Genomic DNA, 21,099 nt, shown 5'->3' with positions numbered 1-21,099 from the left:
AGATGATCCACTCTCTCAGGGAGAATAGTAATCCATAGAAGTCAGCTCGCCCCATGCATCTCAACAAGAATGAATCATCCCTGCAAATGTAGCGGTCTAGAGGGGTACTAGTCCATATTAAAACAAGCATCTGCTGAAAGTGGCATTGGTATAGTGGTCTGCCATGCCAACCAACAGTAATCTCACTAAATATCTCATCTATATCGGGTGTAATGGCTATAGGCAGCACCATCTCAACATGAACAACATCTACCAAGACTTTCTCTACGACTGTGGTAATGGTTATGTCACTTGTGACATCTGGAAGTGAATACTCCTCATCTACAACTGTGCTCACTAACGGTGTGACGAACTCTATCTCAACATGCTCTGGCATAGCTTCAATATCATCATCATCATCATTGGCCTCACTATCAATGACAAAAAGCTCACCACTAGTATCAACAACATCACTAGTGTCAAGCTCGTCACCACCATCGTCTGGCTCTGAAATGATGGTATCAACAACCTCTCCTGGCTGGCCATGTGAATCCTCAGTATTATCCATAACTTCTCCCTCCCCTTCTTGTTCGCTAGCCTCATCATCAGCCTCTAGGGGTGGAGAAGGAGCTATATGTGCATGCCACTTGAGTCTCTGCAACTGCATGGTGAGGGAATCAAGAATATCTTTCCCTTTATGGTGAGCCTCTTGTTCTTGGCAATGCTGGGCCAAGAACATTTCCCACCTGTCCTTTTGGGCTCTCTCCTCATCACATCGCCGTCGATACTCTGTCGGAGCATAAATCCTCAAAAAGCTATCACGGACATGCTCCCATCGGCAGAACGGAGGTTTGCCCAAGCCACGACGCTCTCTTTCTATGAGCATCCACATAGACTCTGCACTTAGTCTAACAGTCTCTCTAGCAAGCCGTAATGTCACACGATGGTTGAAGCTATAGTATCTATGATGCGCGTCGAGTGCGTCGGCCCAGATCATGCACTCGGTCTCAACATCACCATAGCCATAGATGTAAGGAACAAATGGTGGCTCCATAGGTGGGAAAAGAAACAAACTTGTATTCAATCACTATATTAACAAATGCTGTCCTTTGAACTCTTGATTCTTGATTAAGCTGAAATGAATCCAGAAACTCTTGGCTCAGATTTTGAATCAGCGAGAAGAAACACGGTTAACAAATGATGAAAACTGCTGTCTTCAATTGCCATACAGAGTCAAATCTGAACCACTGCCCTGCGACGATATGCTGAAAGTTCCTGGAAACTAATACGGAGTTCAGAAACCTGGATTCAAACTTGAAGAGTGTTCAGCTTGCTTTTAGTAGTAAACTGATCTGAACTATGTCCATGAAAATGAAGTGACTGCTGAAATGAATCTGTTTATGGTCAAAAGTCTGTTGAAAATGACATAGAACTGTAATAAAACCGTGAAGTCACTGCATGAGCTGAGAATCACTGCTTGCTAGCTGAAATTGTACTAGATCATGCCTGACCTTGCATTTGTTTGTTCATGGGACAAATCAAGAAGACGAGCCACTTACAGGAATAAAATTCTCTTGAGAATGTGTGGAACTGATCCCCTTTGCTTATAGAAAGCCAATTAATCAATGTATAACTCAGATATAAGGTCCCTCGAACTGTTCTGCCTCTTCTTCCGGTATGAACTAGACACAAACAATGTTGATCTTAACATTTCTGACAGGCTAGTGAAGTTTTTTTCCTTTTCTTTTAAATCCTAACTTTATGATTCCACAAAGTATCAACTCATCAACACCTGTCACACTTAATAGAGCAGTCCGTTGGCAGCTGGGTTTGATTCTGCTATGAATGAATGTTGGGTCTAGTTCTCTTGAAGATCCGAAGGGCTTCAGGGAAATACACCTACCAATGAGGGTTTCTGCATCTCAAAATAGAGGCGCACAGCAATGGGATCAATTCAGAACAGTACCAAGTAGATAGGTAGGCACCAACTGAAGGGGCGAGATCTCTAGGTTTCAAGTTGAGTGAACAGTCTCTCTTGTTTATTTTATTTTTTTTATATCCACCTTGTTGTAACAAGCTTTAGTAGCTCAGAGAATGACAATTCAGATGCTATGGCAGTTAGCTAATAGTAGGTTGTAATTAGGACCTGCAAATCCTCATTGGTTTGTAATTCTCCAAGATCAACAAATGCTAGTCGCCCATGGAAACTGAGTTGTATTATCTCAAATCATGCATTCGCTGATTCGCGTACAATACTATTGAATTTAGGTACAAACTCAATTCTGATTGCTATATTGGTGGGCTACAAATACAAAGAATCAGTTAGTTCCTATGTTGTTCAACCAACTAGCAAGCACATGTATTGCATTTCTTTTGCCACATTCAACATTAACAACATGATGGCATCAGAATTCTGTCTATGATCAGTCCTCCTTGAATATGGATTGAACTTGTCAATAACAAATACACAACTGGTACGCAATGGATAGCATTCAATTTTTCCTGGCAACTTGCTCCTGGTTTCTACATAGCACACATCAATAATGCACAGATCCGTAGGAAAATGCAATAAATGTCTTAAGTAGCTCTTGCAGTTACTGATCTAAAGATGCACAGGGAATAACCACCACCACTATCACACAGGGTGGTTTCAACAACAACGAATATGGATAGAATAATGATAGAAGCAATGAGTTTAGTGGTCAAGAAACAAAGTCCCTTGGCTTAATAACAGAGCCCAGAAAGAATTCCTAAGATTCATTTCCTTTAATGAAGAGCCTGAAATGAGCATTCAAGACATGAAAATCTTTGTCCAAGAATCATCTAAAAGCCTCAATAGCCAACCTTGAAGCATTAAAGAACTATTATGGGTGCGCCGCCTGAGCCTCTCCAATTTTCACTTCAACAACCCTAATGGTGTTAGAAAAGGAGTATATCATTCACTCAAGCATTTGCGCAAGCAGCTACAGGGCTTCTCTCTGTGAATTCCATCCTCAACATAAGTGGAAACATCACTTACTACAAGCTTCAGTTTTTGTTTACCATAGAACATAGGCACAATTCAGCACACTAAAATTCTAAGTGAATTTACTCAACAAACACATGAGCTCATAATTTCTCACGCAAGAGATGAGCTGATAGCAATGCTCTCCTTGCAAGCATTATGAAATCAGACCTGAAGCTTCCCTATAGACCCTATCTATGTCTTCTTTAGTAGCGTAACCGAGCCACTTTATTTAGACCTCAACAAAATTCATCAATAGCAAAAGACAAGCTCTTGAACAGAAGAAACACACAAAGGCATTTCCAAAAGCAACATGCATGCATCAACAAAAAAAAAACTCACAATCGGTAACAACATTCCATCTATATTGAAATTGGATCCAGGAGTAGATTCCAGAAGCACAACATAAACCTTGGGAAATAAACCTCCAGATCTAAATCACTGATGACAAATCATTCGCATGCCAGATCTAATGGAACATCATCACGAGTTCAAATATAAACTAACCAAGAAGACTCGAGGAAGCTTCTTTCAAAATTTCTTGCAACTGATTCCTCATCGAGGCTGAAATTCAGTGCAGTCAATGAAACTTCACTCTCTTGTGTAAATTTAGTGCTCGGAACAGAAGTTCTTTGGGTGTTTGGCTAAACACTAATTTAGAAACAACCAGAGACCCTACTAGAAGATCAACCGTAATTTCCACAATCCCGAGAGCACAATTTTGATTTGCAAACATGAAAATAGTAGCCGAAATATGATCTTAAATCTCAGAAAAACTTTTAGATGCAGTGATTAGAGAGGCAGGAAGAGTAATCAAACATCTAAACAATTACATGAAAACAAATCCCCTCTAAATTGATAGCTAAAAGATGTGAGATCCAAGAAAATCAATGGCGAAAATTCAGCTCCGTTCCTTTAATTCTGCACAAATTTCCCCAAGATCTGCAAGAGCTAGGAAGCCTTGCAGCAAAGCTCTGATACCAAATTGATGTAGACCGCACAACCGGAAGAAGCACAAATTAAATCGGATCTATAATTATTATTTTTCTTTAAATTTTGGAGAAGATAGGGTTCTTGATCTTACTTCGAGCGTGGGGACACACGAGATCGGATCAAGCATGGAATCGTCGACAACAAACTTGCATGCAACAAGGGATGGTATGATAGGAGAAATTGAGAAAAAGCTACAGCTTACAATTCCAATTTCCCAAGAAAAACAAGAGATACAAGAGAAAATTTCTCTCCCAAATTTCAAATCATTAAGAGGTTCCTAAATGAGAGACCAGGGGCTTTATATACTAGCCCATTAGGAGTGTAGGATTTTCCCTAAATTAGGTATATGGACGCCAACATAGAGTGGACGCCATGTGGTATGTCACATGTGGTATATGCAGCATGTGTGAACATCCATCTCTCGTGCAAAAATCAGTCCTTCTCCTTCCCACGATTCTTTCTTTGCTTGTAAACTTTAAATCCTCCTCCTTTGTTGATGTCCCCATCATTTCTTTCCGGCTTAGAAGAATTCGCCTCCGGTGAATTAAATTGATCGTACCGCTCCCATAAGTCTGGATGGAGCTCCTGAAGCTCATCCGCTGTGATCCAGGAATAATCGATTTGTAGCCGTCCTCGCCATCGAACTAAGAACTTTCTGACTCCGCCGGTGTGAGTGGAGACAATCTTCTCATCCAATATGTCTTCTACTACCTATTTTCTTTTGTCAAATCTGGGTAAAGGTGGGGTAGAAGAGGGTAGCACTGGGATGGGCGGCGATAAAACATATTTGGAATTTTAAACGGCAGAAAAGGGTTCATGGTATGGTGCAAGGTCTTCAACATTAAATGTACTACTAATTCCCATGTTAGATGGAAGATCCAAAACATAGGCATTAGCAGTAATCTTTTTAATTATTTTAAAAGGTCCTGCGCCACGAGCATGTAGTTTGCTAACTACGCGCTTACCATAGCGTTCTGGTCTAATCATTACCATTACCATGTCACCTTCTTGGAATTCCTGTAACCTTCGATGTACATCTGCATAAGATTTATATGTTTCATTGCTAATTATAATCTTTACAGTTATTTATACTATTTAAGTCTCATTATTGCTGCTGCCCATAGATTAATTAGGTGTTAATTCAGCCCTAGGTTAGTTGTTAAGTGTTCTTCTAGTTTTCCGCGCAAGCCCTAAACTGTCCTAAAGTCTTAATCTCTAATGTAGGATTTTCCCTAAATTAGGTATTGTCCTGCATCAATCCCTGAAAGTTTTACCAGCTTACCCATTGAAAAGGATTTCTTTTCATTTTTGGAGTGGGTCAAAGTATTTGCCCAAGGAGACATTTCAAACTACCATATGGACTGTTTGAAGGTGTTATGAGGTCTCAGAGATGGAAGACATCAACTGTTGGTGCTCTCGAAGCCACATTTAAAGTGTATGGGGTCCACGGGTAATGCTCCTATGGCTAAAAACTATGGTGATCCTATGCGTGTTCAGATTACTATGGTGAAGCCTGATGGTTCAAACTATCTTGGCCGGTCTCAATCTGCCAATATATATGTTGAAAACTGAGAGACCTCTAAGCTCCCCAAAAACAAGATCAAAATCAATCTTCAGCCAATGACAAGATAAGATGCAAAAAACACAAATAAAGTAAGAAACACAAGATTTACATGGTTCGGCAGTGTGCCTACGTCCAAAGGGAAGACAGTTTCACTACTTTGATATTAGGGTTACAAACTCTCTTTTCTACCTTTTCCCCTCAATAATGAAAATCCAAAAACCCTATTGTCTGTAATCATAATATGCAGCTTATATATTGACGCCAAAACATCAAGAATTATCAAAATACCGTTAGATCAGTCAAATAATTCAATAGATCTTCACAAACAATACCAAACAAAATAAAGTGACAATAGAATTGATAAAATCATGATCAACATTAGGTAAAACCAAAACACAAAAGTAAAAACTTGTAACTATACAAGCCTCTTGAAACTACGTCAAACCTTCATATAAATATTGTCCCAAAACATCTTAAAACCCTACTTTTTTCTTTTTTTTGAAAATTGACATTAATATTTATATGAGGAATGATAGACGCAAGGCCCCTCTTTATGCAAGGGCCGGAGAAGGGCCTTTGAATAGATCCATGTCATTTTAAAAGTCGGTTGAGAAATTGAATTCAGTTGCACTTAATGACGTGGATATATTCAAGGGCCCTTCTCCGGCCCTTGCATAAAGAAAACCCTTGCGTCTATCATTCCTCTATTTCTAATTCATATTTATAATTACTTGAGAAAGGGACCATAAGTCCCACATGATTACAAGCATGAAAACACCGGAACAAACTCCAATGTCCATAAAAGAAAACCTTAAGCAAGGTCAAAAGATGCTATCTGTCCAAGTTCATGATCATTCCTTAACAAAGCCAACATATAACTCCTTTGCGATCTCCAGTAGGATCATGAATACCTCTCCATCCTAGCATCAACCCAAACAATCCACTCTACCCCATGTATTCCAAACTCCATCAACGTCTTCCAATTAGATGAGACAAAGCATACTATACTAAAGGGCTCCCTTCAGCAGTGGCAAGTTAATAAGAGACTCGACAATAGTCAAGCAACTGCATCGTTCCATACGCACATCTTGCTCATCTATTAACTCATAACATGGAAGAATACAGATCCCAAGCAGCGAAGAACAAAGCTCCTTAAGCCCACTTTGATGTTCCTTTATTATCTTCCATTTAGCACTATTATTGAAGAAAAAACTGTCGGGACCCTGCCCTTAACAACTTCTGTTAATCAAATGTCGGGGAAAACTTATCAATAACAACAACCTTCCAAAAGAAGACTACCTCCAGCCCCAATAGAACTAAAAGAGTCCTCAAAGTGAGATACTAATTCTCACTTTTGTCTAGAGATACTTCTCCAACACGAAAACTTTTAACCAGAGACTTCAACTTCCCAAAACACCTAGACACTATTCAAATTTCACCAAGGACTTTTCACTAAAAGACTGATAGAACTAGTAAAAAGAAGAAAAGATGAAACAAAAGGCAAACCCAAAAAGATATTTACAACAGCAAGAGGATGGAAAGCTTTCTGCCCCTGACACTAGGGTTAGAAGACCCATCCTTTTTCTGCCCCTGACTCTTGCTTTGTTCCTTTTCCTCCCCTTTATCCTTTGTTGAATGGTCACATATCCCTGACTCGAAGACATCCCCTATCACTGGGAAACCGGTCACCTCATCCACTACACTTTGCTCAGACACCCACCTCTGCCTCCTTTCCTTTCTTTCTTCTTCTAAGGCCTTCTGAAAGAACGGGAGCTTGTATTTTGGAACACAGGTTTTTTTTAAATCTCTCGATCCCGTTAAATTGAAAAATTCCTCTATATTTTTTCTAGCATCTTCCTTGAACTGCTTCCAATCCTTCTTAAGGATCTCCATTTCTAACTCCTTTGGTGTTGGAGGCCCTTCATAAGGCCTTTTCTCCTTGACTTTCGGTGGTTTTTTGCTCTAATCTGATGGCTCCTCCCATTCGACCATCCTTTTCCCTTTTCTATCTTCCCCATCACCTTTTTCTGAAGAGTAGGGGTTTTCCATTAGGCCTTGAATAGACGAATGTAATTTTTTTCTTTTTCTTAATCATCTTAAAACCCTACTTTAATCCTAATCATTGGTATATGATCGATTTCAACCCTTAGATCAACCCAAACAAAGTCTAACTTCTGTCTTAGAGCAGCATAAAATAAAAATAGAAAGTGCATTACATGTGGCCATCCTAAAAATATTATTCATGTTTTCTCTACATAGGGCCCGCCAAAATCTTCTAAAACCTCGCCCAAGAATTAACTAGAAAATCACTAAATATGCATAAAAGGGGTTGAGGTCAGTTTGTCATCCATCAGTCAAGCCTCTTTAACATCATCTTCATCCCATGGTTTCCCTCCATACAAATCTACAACCAATGTGAGTCTTTCTAGCTTCTGTGCAATCTTTTGAAATTTTGATTCAATTGATCAAGCCTTTCATGAGGTTTAATAGCCTTCTTCGGTGTCAACATGAATCCTTAAATGATTTCCTGCATCAACCTTGCTATGATACCAACCGATTGATTCAAGTGCTAGGAAACTAACACAGGTAGAAAACTTGCTAAAGAATTGAACAATGACCCAAACAATCCAATTAACTTTCACAAACAATGCCAGAGAGATAAAACAACAATAGATTTGATCAAATCATGATCAACATACGGTAAAATCCAAAAACCAAAACGCAAATGGGAAAACTCGTTTCTAAATTATTCATTAACTCCATAACATGCACATCAAAACCTCATATTTATAATCTCAAAACAACTTAAAACCCTAGTTTAATCCTAACCATTGGTATATGATCAATTTCAGCCCTTAGATCAACCGAAACAAAACCTAAATTCTGTCTTAAAGCAGTTCAAAATTAAAATAGAAAGTGTATCACGTTCTCGGCTAAAAACACTATTCACACTTTCTCTACCAAAACCTACTGAAACTTTACCCAAAAATTAAATAAAAATCACTAAAATATGCATAATTATTGTAATGTTGACCAATTTTTGTGACAAACAGAAGCCTACGGGACTCACTACTGATGTTAGCATGACGTTTCAGACATTTCTCGGACATCCCAAAAACTATCTGTGAAAAGATTTCTGGCACTCCAAAAAATACAAGTTGTTACTCCCATCGAAAGAAAACTATGCAGCCAACTATGAAGCCAGCCTTCTTATGATCACTAGGCACATGTTTCATCATCCATAACTCCGAAAGGGAAAAAGAGGCAATCAGAGAGTTGGAAATGCAAATGATAAAGATCTATTACGATGTGATCATTGTGGGAAAACTCGATATGCTAGGAAGGCCTATTGAGAGATGCATGGAAGGCCTCACAGGTTCAATGGAACAATCCAAAGAGAAGATCAAATCTAGTTAGCTGCCAATACAGTATCCTCCAAATCAACAACATCTTCTTTGGAATCCATCCTATCACTACCCCTAACCCATATGCTCCATCGTATGCATCAGAAAATTTCTTTACATCAGAGATGCAACAACTTTGCCACCTACTTAATCAGTTAGAAGGATTCACAACCACTTCTGCTTGTGCACAATTAGGTACTCATTCGGTTAGTCGTGTGTCTGACTTCATCTAATACTTCCTGTAATACTGATTCTGGAGCATCAAACCACATGATTGTAACGTATCTTCTCTCCTAATAGAATGTATTTCATGGTTAGGACAAGGTGTGTACTGTTGATGGATCATTATCCATTATCTCCAGTAAAGAAGACATTAAGATTTGTGATCACATGTCCCTCGGCTCTTCATGTTCCTGATTTAACTACTAATTTGCTATCCGTAGTTGTTTGACCGAGAATCTGAATTGTCGTATAAACTTTTATCCTACACATTGGGGTTTTTAGGACATGACAATGAAGGAGAAGATTAACAACGGTCATAAAGCGGCTACTCTCTATCTCCTGGACAAAGATTCTCCATCAACACTTTCAGTCGACTAGTAGTGGTAATGGTTCGTGTTCGAACTGGATAAGGTTTTGGCACATTCAATTAGGTCGTCTTTCATTTGTATCCTTGAAGTTGTTATTTCTTAGCTTATTTTAGTCAGTCGATTTGAGTAGTATTCAGTATGAGGTATGTCAAATGTCAAAGAATTGTAGAAACTCTTTTCCTATGAGTATTAATAATCCTTTTGAAACTGTTCACTCCAACGTGTGGGGCCCCAGCTTGGTTAGTTCTATAGATGGTTACCAATACTTAATTAGTTTTGTGGATGATTTTTCAGGTATTACTTGGTTGAATTTCATGAAGATGAGGGTCAAACAATTCCATAATATAGTACTTACCTACTTTGAAAAGAAAAGAAAAGAAAAATTCCAGACCAGATTATGCAAAAGAGTACCTTGAAGGATAAGTGGCGGCTTATCTTGAAGAGAATAGAATAGTTCATCAAAGTAGTTGTATTTATTGTTTTGAAACTCCTGTGATTTACGATTCAAATCTTACAATTTAATCAGATCATATATGGATTTCGTTTTGAAACCAAGGTTACCTGGAACGTGGTACAGGAACAGGTACGGGGTCCGATGGTAGCAAGGTACGCGGTACGATAAGGGTAGGCTAAGTTGGTTCGCTCTATGGGGTTGTGGGTCGGTTTGGAGCGCTAATCCGGGTCGCTCTGGTGCTCTCTCTCTTTCTCTCTAGTGAAATTTTATGCCAAGAGATGCTAAAGCATCTTTAGGTAAATATGACGGTCAAGTTGAACTGGTGGTTGCTCACAGTTTTTGGGAAAGGTAATCACATTTGACAGCTATTTAAAAAAGAGATGAACACTTGTAGTGGCAATATCAGTTTTTGGTAAAGGCAATAACATTTGACAACTGTTTAAAAAAGAGGTTAAACTTGTGGTGCCAATATCAGTAGGCTTGTGGTCGGATTTTTTGTTTAGGGTTTTTAAGTGGTTGCGTGCCTTCCACGTGATGCAAGACGATCGAATGTTGAACTGATATTTCTCTCCGATGCCAAATCTGATGGAGGAAGGGTCAATAGAAGGGATGCTAGGCGTGAAAATGATGGGTAAAATTAGGTTTTGGTTTCTAAAATATGTTATGGGATTGGAAAAATATTTCGACTAGGTTTAGGGTACGTTTAGAAACATGCAGACACAAGCCGAGAGGTTTTCGAAGGATGCCGGTATGGTGTAGGTTATGATGGTAGGGAATATGGGTGAAAGGGTTAGTAAAAATTAAGGGTACGGGTCATAAAATAGGTGATTAAAGGAAATATTCCTACACGGTTCATGACAGGTTTGGATGGGTGCAGAAAAATGCCGGGAGGTTGTCGAAGGGTGCTAGGAAGGCCTAAAATTAGTTGTTTGGAAAAACGAAAAGGGCACAATGCATGAATGAGTTTGAATAGTGTTTCTAAGTTGGAGAAAAAAAATTATGGGTATGAAGGCCTTCGTGAATAATAGGACTTGATAGCTGCTATACTTACTAAAAGAAAAATAAACCTGTGTGCTTGAAGTGGGTATTTACCATTAAACATAAGGCGGACGACTTGATAGAAAAGTACACGGCCCAACCTGTTATGAAGGATTACATACAAATGTATGAAATAGATTACCAGAAAACCTTTGCTCCTATAGCAAAGAAGAATTTCACACGGGTCATTATCACACGGGTCATTATTAACATTAACGTCCCAACCTCTTGTTTGCTGTTTTATGGAGTAATATACAAAAAAAAACAGAGATAAAAATTATCAATCAAACAATAACTCAAGGGTTCCATAAAACATATGTAACATAATCTTTAAACGAATGATAGGCATCATCTACATACCTGCTGGAAAGAATTCCAATAAGAAGCAACAATTTTTTCGAGAAAAATGGCTCTTCTAAAGCCTCCATATGAAACGACCCGAACCCAACATCATCATCTATAAGTTCAGCAGGGTAGAGAAAACTATAATTAGGAGTGCAATGATGATATTTACATACGAGAAAGCTAAGAATTGTGTATTGTACTGTCCAAATCAAGACAAAGTAGATATATTAAATCACAAAAGCACCAGTGATATATCGATGTGTTTCTAGCAAATGTTTGAAACATGCAATCAGTAGGACAATGTGATAAACATCACTTTAGCTACAATAATTGAAAACATGTAAGCAGCTTTAAGAATCAAAATCCTTTTCGCAGCACTGTAAAATAAATTCCCAACCAGAGAGAAGCATTATATTCTTCAAGATACAAAGAAAAGGAGCAAAAAATAGGAATCCTTTCCAAAAATCAACTATACTAATTCTAAACATATATACTAATTTGTACCCATTATTCAAATATATATTTTTTTATATCAATACGTATACATACATTTATGCAGGCACACATAAAACAAAAGTTTAGAGCCTCGTGTTCGAAACCAAGCTGACTCCACAATTCCTTTCAGCATTTTTTCAGATAGGATAACAAAAATTTATTAAAATAGAAGAATCAGTTACAATCAGCCAAAGCCTGCCCAATGACAAACTCCCTATGAGCCCCCAACTTTTCGTAGGGAATCAGCTACATCATTAGCATCCCTAAGAACATGATGAAATAGACTCTTCATCCCTATAAAGACCCAACCTCCCCACGCACCTACCCACTTGCACATACCCCACTCTAGAATTCCTCAAGGCAAGTAAGAAGAGCCTTTAGCTTTGGCTTCGATCAAGTTGGTATTAGCAATAGGCCAGAGTATGTAAACAAAATATTACCACATCAGCTGGACCCGAGTTGCCAAAGGAGGACCCATCAAAATTCAACTTGATACGACGATGGTGTCTATGATGTTGCCTTTTTGTTCACTTCCACCAAATTCCCACCTGGTATCTCTTTACATTTTCTAAAAAAGTCTCTAGTCTTCAAGTCTTCAATCCCTAAAACCCATCTCTTGCTAAATGCCCACCCAATCAGGTACTCACTATTATTACAAATAATTTCGGAAACTGAATACTCTTCTCCTCAAATACTCGATTCCTGGCACAAGTGCAGTGACAAGAAACCACAAAACACAATAAAAACAACCAAAAGTGATGATCGCAACATAGATTGAAAAAAAACTAACTATGATGGATATAGTATTGGCTATTTTATTCCGGACGATATTGGGGGGTTTCCATTCCGGAATCCCGAATCAAACGGAACAGAATCCATAACTATGATGTATATTGTAATACGTGGTCCCACACACACACGTTAGAAATAACATTTCACGGGTGTCTTTATCAATTGAGCATTTGATTAAATTTTTGTTTTGCAATGGAAAGTCGCTATCAAATTTAATCTATGAGTATTCTTGGGATGGAATGGAATGGCATTATCAATTTAGTCTATATTTAATTCTTAGAAATAGAATGGGTGTCATTATCAATTGAGCATGTGATTAAATTTTTGAGTGGCATTACCAAGTTGAACCTATGATCATTTTTCCTTGAAAAAGGAGTGACCTTATAAAAAATCAGTTGTGATTAATATCTTAGAACGGGCTGTCGTTATTAAATTGTGTTGAAATGGTGTGTCTTCACCATTCTCAAATTGAGTTTTTAGGAAGGGGTGTCGACGTGTCGTTATCAAATTTTGTTGAAATGAGTGTCCCTACCATTATCAAATTGAGTTCATGATGGACGGTTTAACAAGTTGTGGGTTTGTTAGTAGAGAGATGGATAGAGTGGAAGAGATCTTAGGAGATCTCCCATAACCGATCAACATCCCATGGGTTTGCTAGTAGAGAGATAGAGAGGGTGGAAGAGATCTTAGGAGATCTCTCTCTCTCTCTCTCTCTCTCTCTCTCTCTCTCTCTCTCTCTCTCTCTCTCTCTCTCTCTCTCTCTCTCTCTCTCTCTCTCTCTCTCTCTCTCTCTCTCCCCACAACCCAACCGAATACCCATTTCTCCACCCCTCTTCACCTCCTCCTATAATAGCACAACCCCACCTCCCCATCTTCACCCATTTCTCCCTCATAACAGCACACCCTTACCCCATACTCCATTTTCTCCTTTCACAACCGATCCCACCCATCAGCCCCTCTCAATATTACCATAGCAGATCCCACGCCCTCTCCATTTCCCTCTCCCATAGACGAATACCCATATCCAACTCCTATTACATCACCCAAACCCTTCACCCCCATATCCACTTGTTTACCCTAAGAGTCCTGAAAACATGGAAGCTTTGCTCTAACATGGTGAATCGGCTACTTCCATTCCTGCATGTTCGTGGACTGCAACTTTGATGTTGATCAAATTGTTGTGGAAGCTCATCCAACAAAATCTGCTGTTAACTCCTCCGTTAGTGATTATTTCTCATTTGTAAATTAATTGCAGATTCGAATGGGTTTGTGGCCCAGAACTTTAGACCCATCCCAATCACAAGTGAGAATTATTCTCTCATGTATGGGATTTCTCCATAATGACAAAACATTTCTATAATGACAGAAAACGGTTCTGGTTGACCCATGAACCATTCACATATATATCTGCCAGATCTCTAAATTGGTCTCTTATCTGTCTTGAATTGTACCTTTCTCCCCGAGATCCAGATTTTACATTAAACTGTCAGTTTCAAAGAGAATTTCAAACAAGAGTTAGGAATTACATATATGAAAGGAACATGTAATACATGGGAGCATGCAAATGCAGTTGAGGTTTTGAGTTGTTGTTGTCGTTGTTTTTAAATATATACAAAATCTGGATGAACATTAGTATGGAATTCACAGGCGTCTCTTATCTGTTTTGATCTCTGGTGAGGACCTAGTATCATACAAAGGTTGATTTCTGGTAGGGACCTATTTTGTTCGATCCTGTGAAATCAATTGATAAGTATTAAAAATATTGAATTGCTTTTATTTACAGTCTTGGTATGGAATGGGTTCCACCAGTAAGGTTGATCATTGGTGGGGACCTAATACCCAACCTGCCAGTGGTTTGTACACCGGCTGTGATCACATAGACCGGTCGAGATTATTTGCCAGTAAGGTTGACCTCGGCCCGCCAATAGGGAGTCCTCTATCTATTGATATTATTATATTGCGCGCTTTAAGTCTTGCGAGTCCTGCGAACGAGTGTTCACCTTGGGGCACGCTACCTGCCTTTAGGGTTGGAAATTGGCTGCAGAAAAGACTGATTTGTATTCTGTCATTATTTTCAGATTGGGAAATTGCAAAACCGAGTGGTTGGATATATTTTTATGTAAAAGCATTTATTTTACCCATGTACTCCATGTTTGAGACAATTTCTGTACTTTTATAAATTGTTGCATAGATTGGACTTCATGACATGGCATTTCTTGCTCTGCACTTGCATATATGCATATTCTATTAGCTGATATGGATTGGGTAAAGCGGCAGAGCTGCTAGCTTATTAAAAAGGGTGGCCCAGTGCACGAGGCTCCCGCCATTGCGAGGTCTGGGGAGGGCTAGATGTACGCATTACCCCTGCTTTACAGAGAGGCTGTTTCTGTGACTCGAACCGGTGACCACCAGGTCACAATGTGGTCGGGGCTGCTAGCTCATTATGTCGTTAAAAATTTTCAGATATTGAGGAGCAGTAGATCGATCGTCATTGGATTCCTGAGCGAGAGGACCATTGGAGTAGGACTCAGTTTCAGTGTAGTCACATCATTTCAGATTGATTTACACATTTTACTTTGAGGTATTGGTAATGAACATTAGCTTTGGTATAGGAGATGTTTATGAACTCCTTATGTCGTATTAGATCATAATGTTTTAAATAGATCTTGTTTCCACAAATTTATTTAGCAGCTTTGTATGATATTTATGGTTGATTGTGATTTGAGCCTTGCGTGCTTGTGGGGGCGACCCTACGGGCATGCGGGGCTGTCACGCGGGCCGGGCCGGATCTCAGGTCAGGGCGTGACAGATATAGTATTAGCTATTTTATTTTTCATTTGTTAGGGGCAGACCGAAAACAACTTGGGTGGAAATGGTGAGGAAAGACTTGATAGATAGGAACATAACAGAGAACATGACCTTGGATAGGATAGAATGGAAGAAAAAGATCCATGTAGAAGAACCCAACTAGAGCCAGGATTAGAGCCGGATAGATTCCTTTCACATTCTTCCTGAAATTTTTCTAAATGATTCATTTAGCCGACCCCAACTAGTTTGGGACAAAGGCTTTGTTGAGTTGAGTTGAGTAGATTGGCTGTTGTGGAAGAGCGTGAAATACTTCGTTATTTGAAATGACTGATATTCGCAATAAATTTCTGATGTGATATCATTCCAAATTTGTCTATTTATATTTTTGAATCAGAGAATAGTTGAGTGCTTGCTATTTATTCTACTCGAAGCTATTATTATAATTTATGGATATTTGTTTTTGGTTTTTTTTTTATTTGAAATGATGCAACTCGACACTTGTTTAAGGTTGTCGGGCTGTTAATTATTGCTGGACATCATGTATAAATGAATGACGAAACATACAAAGCTTGCAAGAAGCAGAACTTAATCATATACCATCTAAGTCGGCATGAGTACCGTGGTCTCGTCTATCATTTCACTACACATACATTATTATTGAAAATTTCAAGATGTTACAATAGAATTTTGTCTTCTAGTTAATCAGAGCATTACTAAGCAATAATAAACAGAAAAACACATTATAAGTTTTCAATACACTCATCAAGCATGATTCAACAAAACTAAACTGATTAAATTTTTGACATAAATCTGTTTTAGCCCCATTCGCGTTTCAATTTTCAAATTCTCATTGGACCTCACTGACGATGTTATTGCTATGTACATTAATAGCCAAAAAGTAATCAACAATTAACAAGTATTTCCATTGACATAAACTATCTAATGTTAGAGTAAAAACATACATTAAATTGTAACAAAAAGAAAACCCATGTTCAAATATTATCAGAAGAATACAACATAATTAGAGTCAATACGTTGGAAGAAACAAATGAAGAATGATGATCATCTTAACAACATAATAGGACTATTTTTTTTGCAAAGACAAAAGTAAACATAAAGGCATACCTTCCATGAGATAAGAATTACAGACCGAGACAGCCTGATTTAAGTATATATCTGATAAGAAGTCATTATTTGGATTGCCTTCAGACTCCATCATTTCATTCAGCTCAAAGTGATCTCCGCTTAAAAGGATACGAGCAGCCTTCCAAATGAATATAAATGCAGATGTAAAGAAAAGATGGGAACAGATGGAAAAAAAACAGTAAGAGGGAGCATAGCAGTTGGCTATCAGCTAAAGGCAAAAGATCAGGCCCTGCTGAGGAAGATACATAGGAAACAGAGATCAAACAAACTTACTAGAAGTATCGTTTCTACACATAATAGGTGACTACATACCACTTATTTAGTTCCATAATAAAACAAGTATAACCCTAGCGAAATATATTTTTGCACTCCCTTGTTTTAATAACTCATGTATTTACTCTTTTCTAATTAGCTGTTTTTTTTAATGAAAAAGAAATATCATTAAAGACAAGAAAAGAGACCGAGGTGGTCAATACAAGAAAGAAGAGAGAAAGCAAAGAAAGAAGAATACAAAGACAAGCCCATTATAGAGAGAATCAAAGGGGGAGAAAATCAAACATCTCCAAAACCTCCTTGTGGACTATCTACCTCCCAATTGGCGGATCTTCTCACATTCCTGAAAGAAAGAGAGCCCCCTCCCACCCAATCTTGCATCTAATCAAAGAAGGGGGCAAATTTCCATGGGAAAGCGTGTGATCCCCTAAGCCACTAAATGACATTCAAAGAGTCCCCTTCGATAATTACTTTATCCATGATCTCTCTCTCTCTCCAAAAGCTTAATCCCCTGGTGAACCCCTCTTACCTCCCTTTAATAATTCCTAAAAGCTGTTAACAGCCAATCAGAAAAGTCCAAAACAATGAGTTAGTCGCACTACGGAACAAGGGACTGCAGATACATTTGGAGTGTTTCAAATGTAGTTGTATAGAAAAAAATTTAAAAGCACATTGAGTTTTTAAAGGTCAGTTAAAAGAAATTTGATTTTTCAAACTTTTCTCCATTTTTAAGTTGTAGTTGTTACTTTTGTTTTTAAGTAAATTTAGTCCCACAGTGGTTAGGTAGAAAAGGTTGAGAATGATGGTAAATATTCTCCCACCCCTCTCTCTTGCTTGAGCTCCCACACATGGTGTAATATAGGCTAGGTGCTTCACACCAAGCCACACGCACTTGTGTGAGGGGCACTTGAGGTGCAGTTTACAGCACGTACCACAAGCCGCTTAAAGCCACACTAAATTCTTTCATATTGGGTTGATGACGGTCCGTTGACTGAGGAGCCACCAATCAAGCCCAAGTCGAAGGCAGTTGGACCTTGACAGGATGAATCAAGACCAAGCTTAGATCAAGACTGAGGTTGGTGCTGGACAGTGGTTCATGCACAGCCGATGTCTCATGAGGAGTCAAATAGCTTCTTGTGTTGTGTGTCCACACCCCAATGAAACAAGGTCTTTATGAGACCCAGGCCAGGGTGTAACAGAGGCTACACATTGGAATTCATAAGAGATAAGAGTGGAGCCATTGTGGTCTACTGTGTCTGCAATAAGGTGCAGAAAAAAGTGCAAGCCAGTTACAAAAGAAGACCTAACCAAAGTGTGCCTCCACTTCGGTTGAAAAGAACAAGCCTATAGCAGGGGTAATGTTGGGTCACACCCTCTCCCGAAATTGCAAAGTTTGCAGCAACCCCTCAGGAAATGACAAAAAGGGATGAATGTTAGGAGCAAAACTAGAAGGTGTACTAAAGTAAAGAGTGCAAGCAAAACCTCGCTACCTTTGTTGCCCAAAAACTCCACTCCAGCTCTCTCCCTATAAACTTCCTCCACGTGGTCACCTTTGTTAGGCCCACCTGACCGAGGTTTGACATGTGCTACCCAAACAGCACCCCCATGATTTTGACATTCAAAATCTCTCTCTCTCTCTCTCTCTCTCTCTCTCTCTCTCTCTCTCTCTTCCCAGGAAAAAAACTAAATTGGGATGCGCGTTTGACCTTTCAGATATGGAGGAAACACCGCTACAAGCAGTCATTAGATCAACACAACACTCCCTGCCTCGAATCAACGCCCCAGATCAGACACAGGGAACACCTCCCATTGTCTTCAAACTCGCAATCTGGAAGTCTCTGGATTTCGCTCACCTCTGCCTCAAGCTCCGCCGAGCCTCTCTCTGATCCAGTATTCCCACACTTCCATCCGCAATCTCCTCTATAGAATTAGCAACTTTGATGGCATAGATCCAATGCGCAATACCATCCACCTCAAAGGGAATAGAGAGACTAACTAGATTCTTAGACTATGTTTCTATCTGAAGACGAGCTAACTTAAATCCAGCCCCAGGGTAGCAAGATCAATCTAACGATACAGGTCTTTCGATTCACCTTCCCACCTTCAAAAAAACTCTCCAAAGTCAATCATAAGTGTTCCAAACCCTTCCCGCCATTGAGCCCGACAGGTCGATCGTGGGATTCCTCTGATCTCCTACCATGCATCAATTTATTTATTTTTTTGGAAAATTGACATGTCTATTCGTAATAACAAGATGTACAAAGTTTGGGGACAAGTAGTCCCATCCCATTACATAACATCATGAGTTGACAAAGGAGGATTCTGCAATTGCCAAAAAGAGAAGATAGGGAAAAAAACACCATCAGTAAGATCATTAAAACTCCCGTTTGTAGACCCAAACTGCACCTCCGGCAGAGACATTGGGATTGCAACCATTCCCAAAACCCAAAGAACCCTAGTCTCAGTAACACACGAGACTTTCAATACCAACACTCCAATTATTTTAAATTTTCAGACCTTTAATACCACCGTAGGTTGACCAGCCAAGGAGCAAGAGAAATCACGAGCAGCAAGAAATCAAGGTCCCTCAAGCACCTCTCGGATAACACTACCGATCATCCCCATCAACCTATCAAATGAAGACCTAAACCCAGAAAACAATTTTAATTACCAACTCCCAAAAACTTCTAAAATCAGGTACCCTTAATATACCTCCCATAGAATTATAACCAACAAAGCCCAAACACAGCAGCCAACAGACAGATAAACCAAAATCCAGGCACTTCTAACAACACCACAGCCCTCTCAAAAAACTATAGATAGACCCAAGAACCCCTTATCAATCCCTAAGGGTGCGTTTGGATTGCTGGAATCAGGAATGGGTATACCCATTACATTCAAATCATATTCCAATTCCCTCTTCAAACGGAATGGCATTTCAGATTCTATTGTTTGGGTAACATTGGAATTCATAAGGGAATGACAGTATCATCATCTTCTTCATCCAACCAAGCCCTAACACACTCCTGCTTCTGTGATCTACGAAGTCCCCCTTGTTTCAAGCTTCGAATCCACCTCTATGATTTCAACATGGGCCAAATATTCTGGGATTTTTGTTTTGATGGATTTGAATGCTATGATATAAGCAAATCTATTAGATTTACAGCGAAAAAACTTGGTATTTTTTTGGGAGATTGCTATCTTTGCATTCTGTTATTGTTTTAGGGTTTTGTTTATCATAGAGTGGATAAAGCCAATTGACTTCTGATGACTTGAGCATACGGCTCTTGAGATGAACTTTTGCATCTTTGAGAAGCTCTTACTCTGGAGAATGAAAAATTCAGTGGAGTTTCTCCTGTGGATGCCATGGCTGCTTCATCGTATTTGCTACTGGAAAGGAGATGGAGAAAAGAAAGAGGAAGGTACTGCTGAAGAAAGCATAGATGGGTTTTGGAAGAGACGAGAGCCTTTTTTATTATTTATTTATTTATTTATTTGTGGAGAGAAAAGTCCAAAGGAATCAGAATACCACCTCTTTGGGTGGGTATCGAATGCCGCCAAATATGCCAGGATTTTTTTCCGCCCGGTGTCCCCATTCCGTTACCAAGCGTGACAATAAACACGTGAAATAGGGTAAAATGAATCAGGTTCCGATTCTCGATTCCCAAACCAGCGAACCAAACACGCCCTAAGAGCCTAAAGCTCTCTACCACCTCGCCCCGGTGTTGCTTTTTTCTTCTGCATCCCTCTTCTCAATATCAAAGAACATTTTCTAGGTTATTGCCACATTCTCTTCAAACCCAAAACACTTCCCATCTTTGACATTTCCTAAAATTCATCTGATAGAGCCATATCCTCTTCCTCCAAGATCTCCTTTTCTACCTCCTCAGAGTGTTGCTCAGCTCTAAAAAGGCACGTCTTAATTTTTGTGCTGAGATCTGCATCCAGATAATCTCGAGGAAGCACAAGTCCACAATAAGGGGTCCCACTAGCCTCTTCCATCCGGTTATCTCCTCCTATAGATCCTTTGTCTAGATAATTTTCTCCTTCCTCCATAAAAAAAAGGGCGGCCCAATGCACAAGACTGACTCCCTCCATTGCGGGGTCTGGGGAGGGCTAGAAGTACACGGCCATTCTTCTTCCTCCATAACTTTTTTAAAATATGGTAATTCACAAACCGGAATACAACTTTCTTCTAACGATTTCTTACCAGT

The 21,099-nt window shown here is 39.2% G+C and overlaps 1 protein-coding gene across 2 annotated transcripts in view; it reads right to left on the bottom strand.

Moving 5' to 3' along the window:
- The window catches only part of DCL4 (dicer-like 4), a 77,216-nt gene that overhangs the window by 28,816 nt on the left and 27,301 nt on the right, over nt 1-21,099 (bottom strand). For both annotated transcript variants that reach the window (XM_077367066.1, XM_077367067.1), the window contains exons 9-10: nt 16,592-16,730; nt 11,387-11,483 (exon numbers count right to left, since the gene is read on the bottom strand). In XM_077367066.1, coding sequence (XP_077223181.1) covers nt 11,387-11,483; nt 16,592-16,730 — 236 coding nt within the window. The remainder of the gene's footprint in view (nt 1-11,386; nt 11,484-16,591; nt 16,731-21,099) is intronic.

Source organism: Tasmannia lanceolata, unplaced genomic scaffold (assembly GCF_043159265.1).
Source record: "Tasmannia lanceolata isolate RefF3 unplaced genomic scaffold, GAP_Taslan_0.1 ptg000023l, whole genome shotgun sequence".
Taxonomy (NCBI): domain Eukaryota; kingdom Viridiplantae; phylum Streptophyta; class Magnoliopsida; order Canellales; family Winteraceae; genus Tasmannia; species Tasmannia lanceolata.
This window is presented reverse-complemented; position numbering and strand designations above follow the sequence as displayed.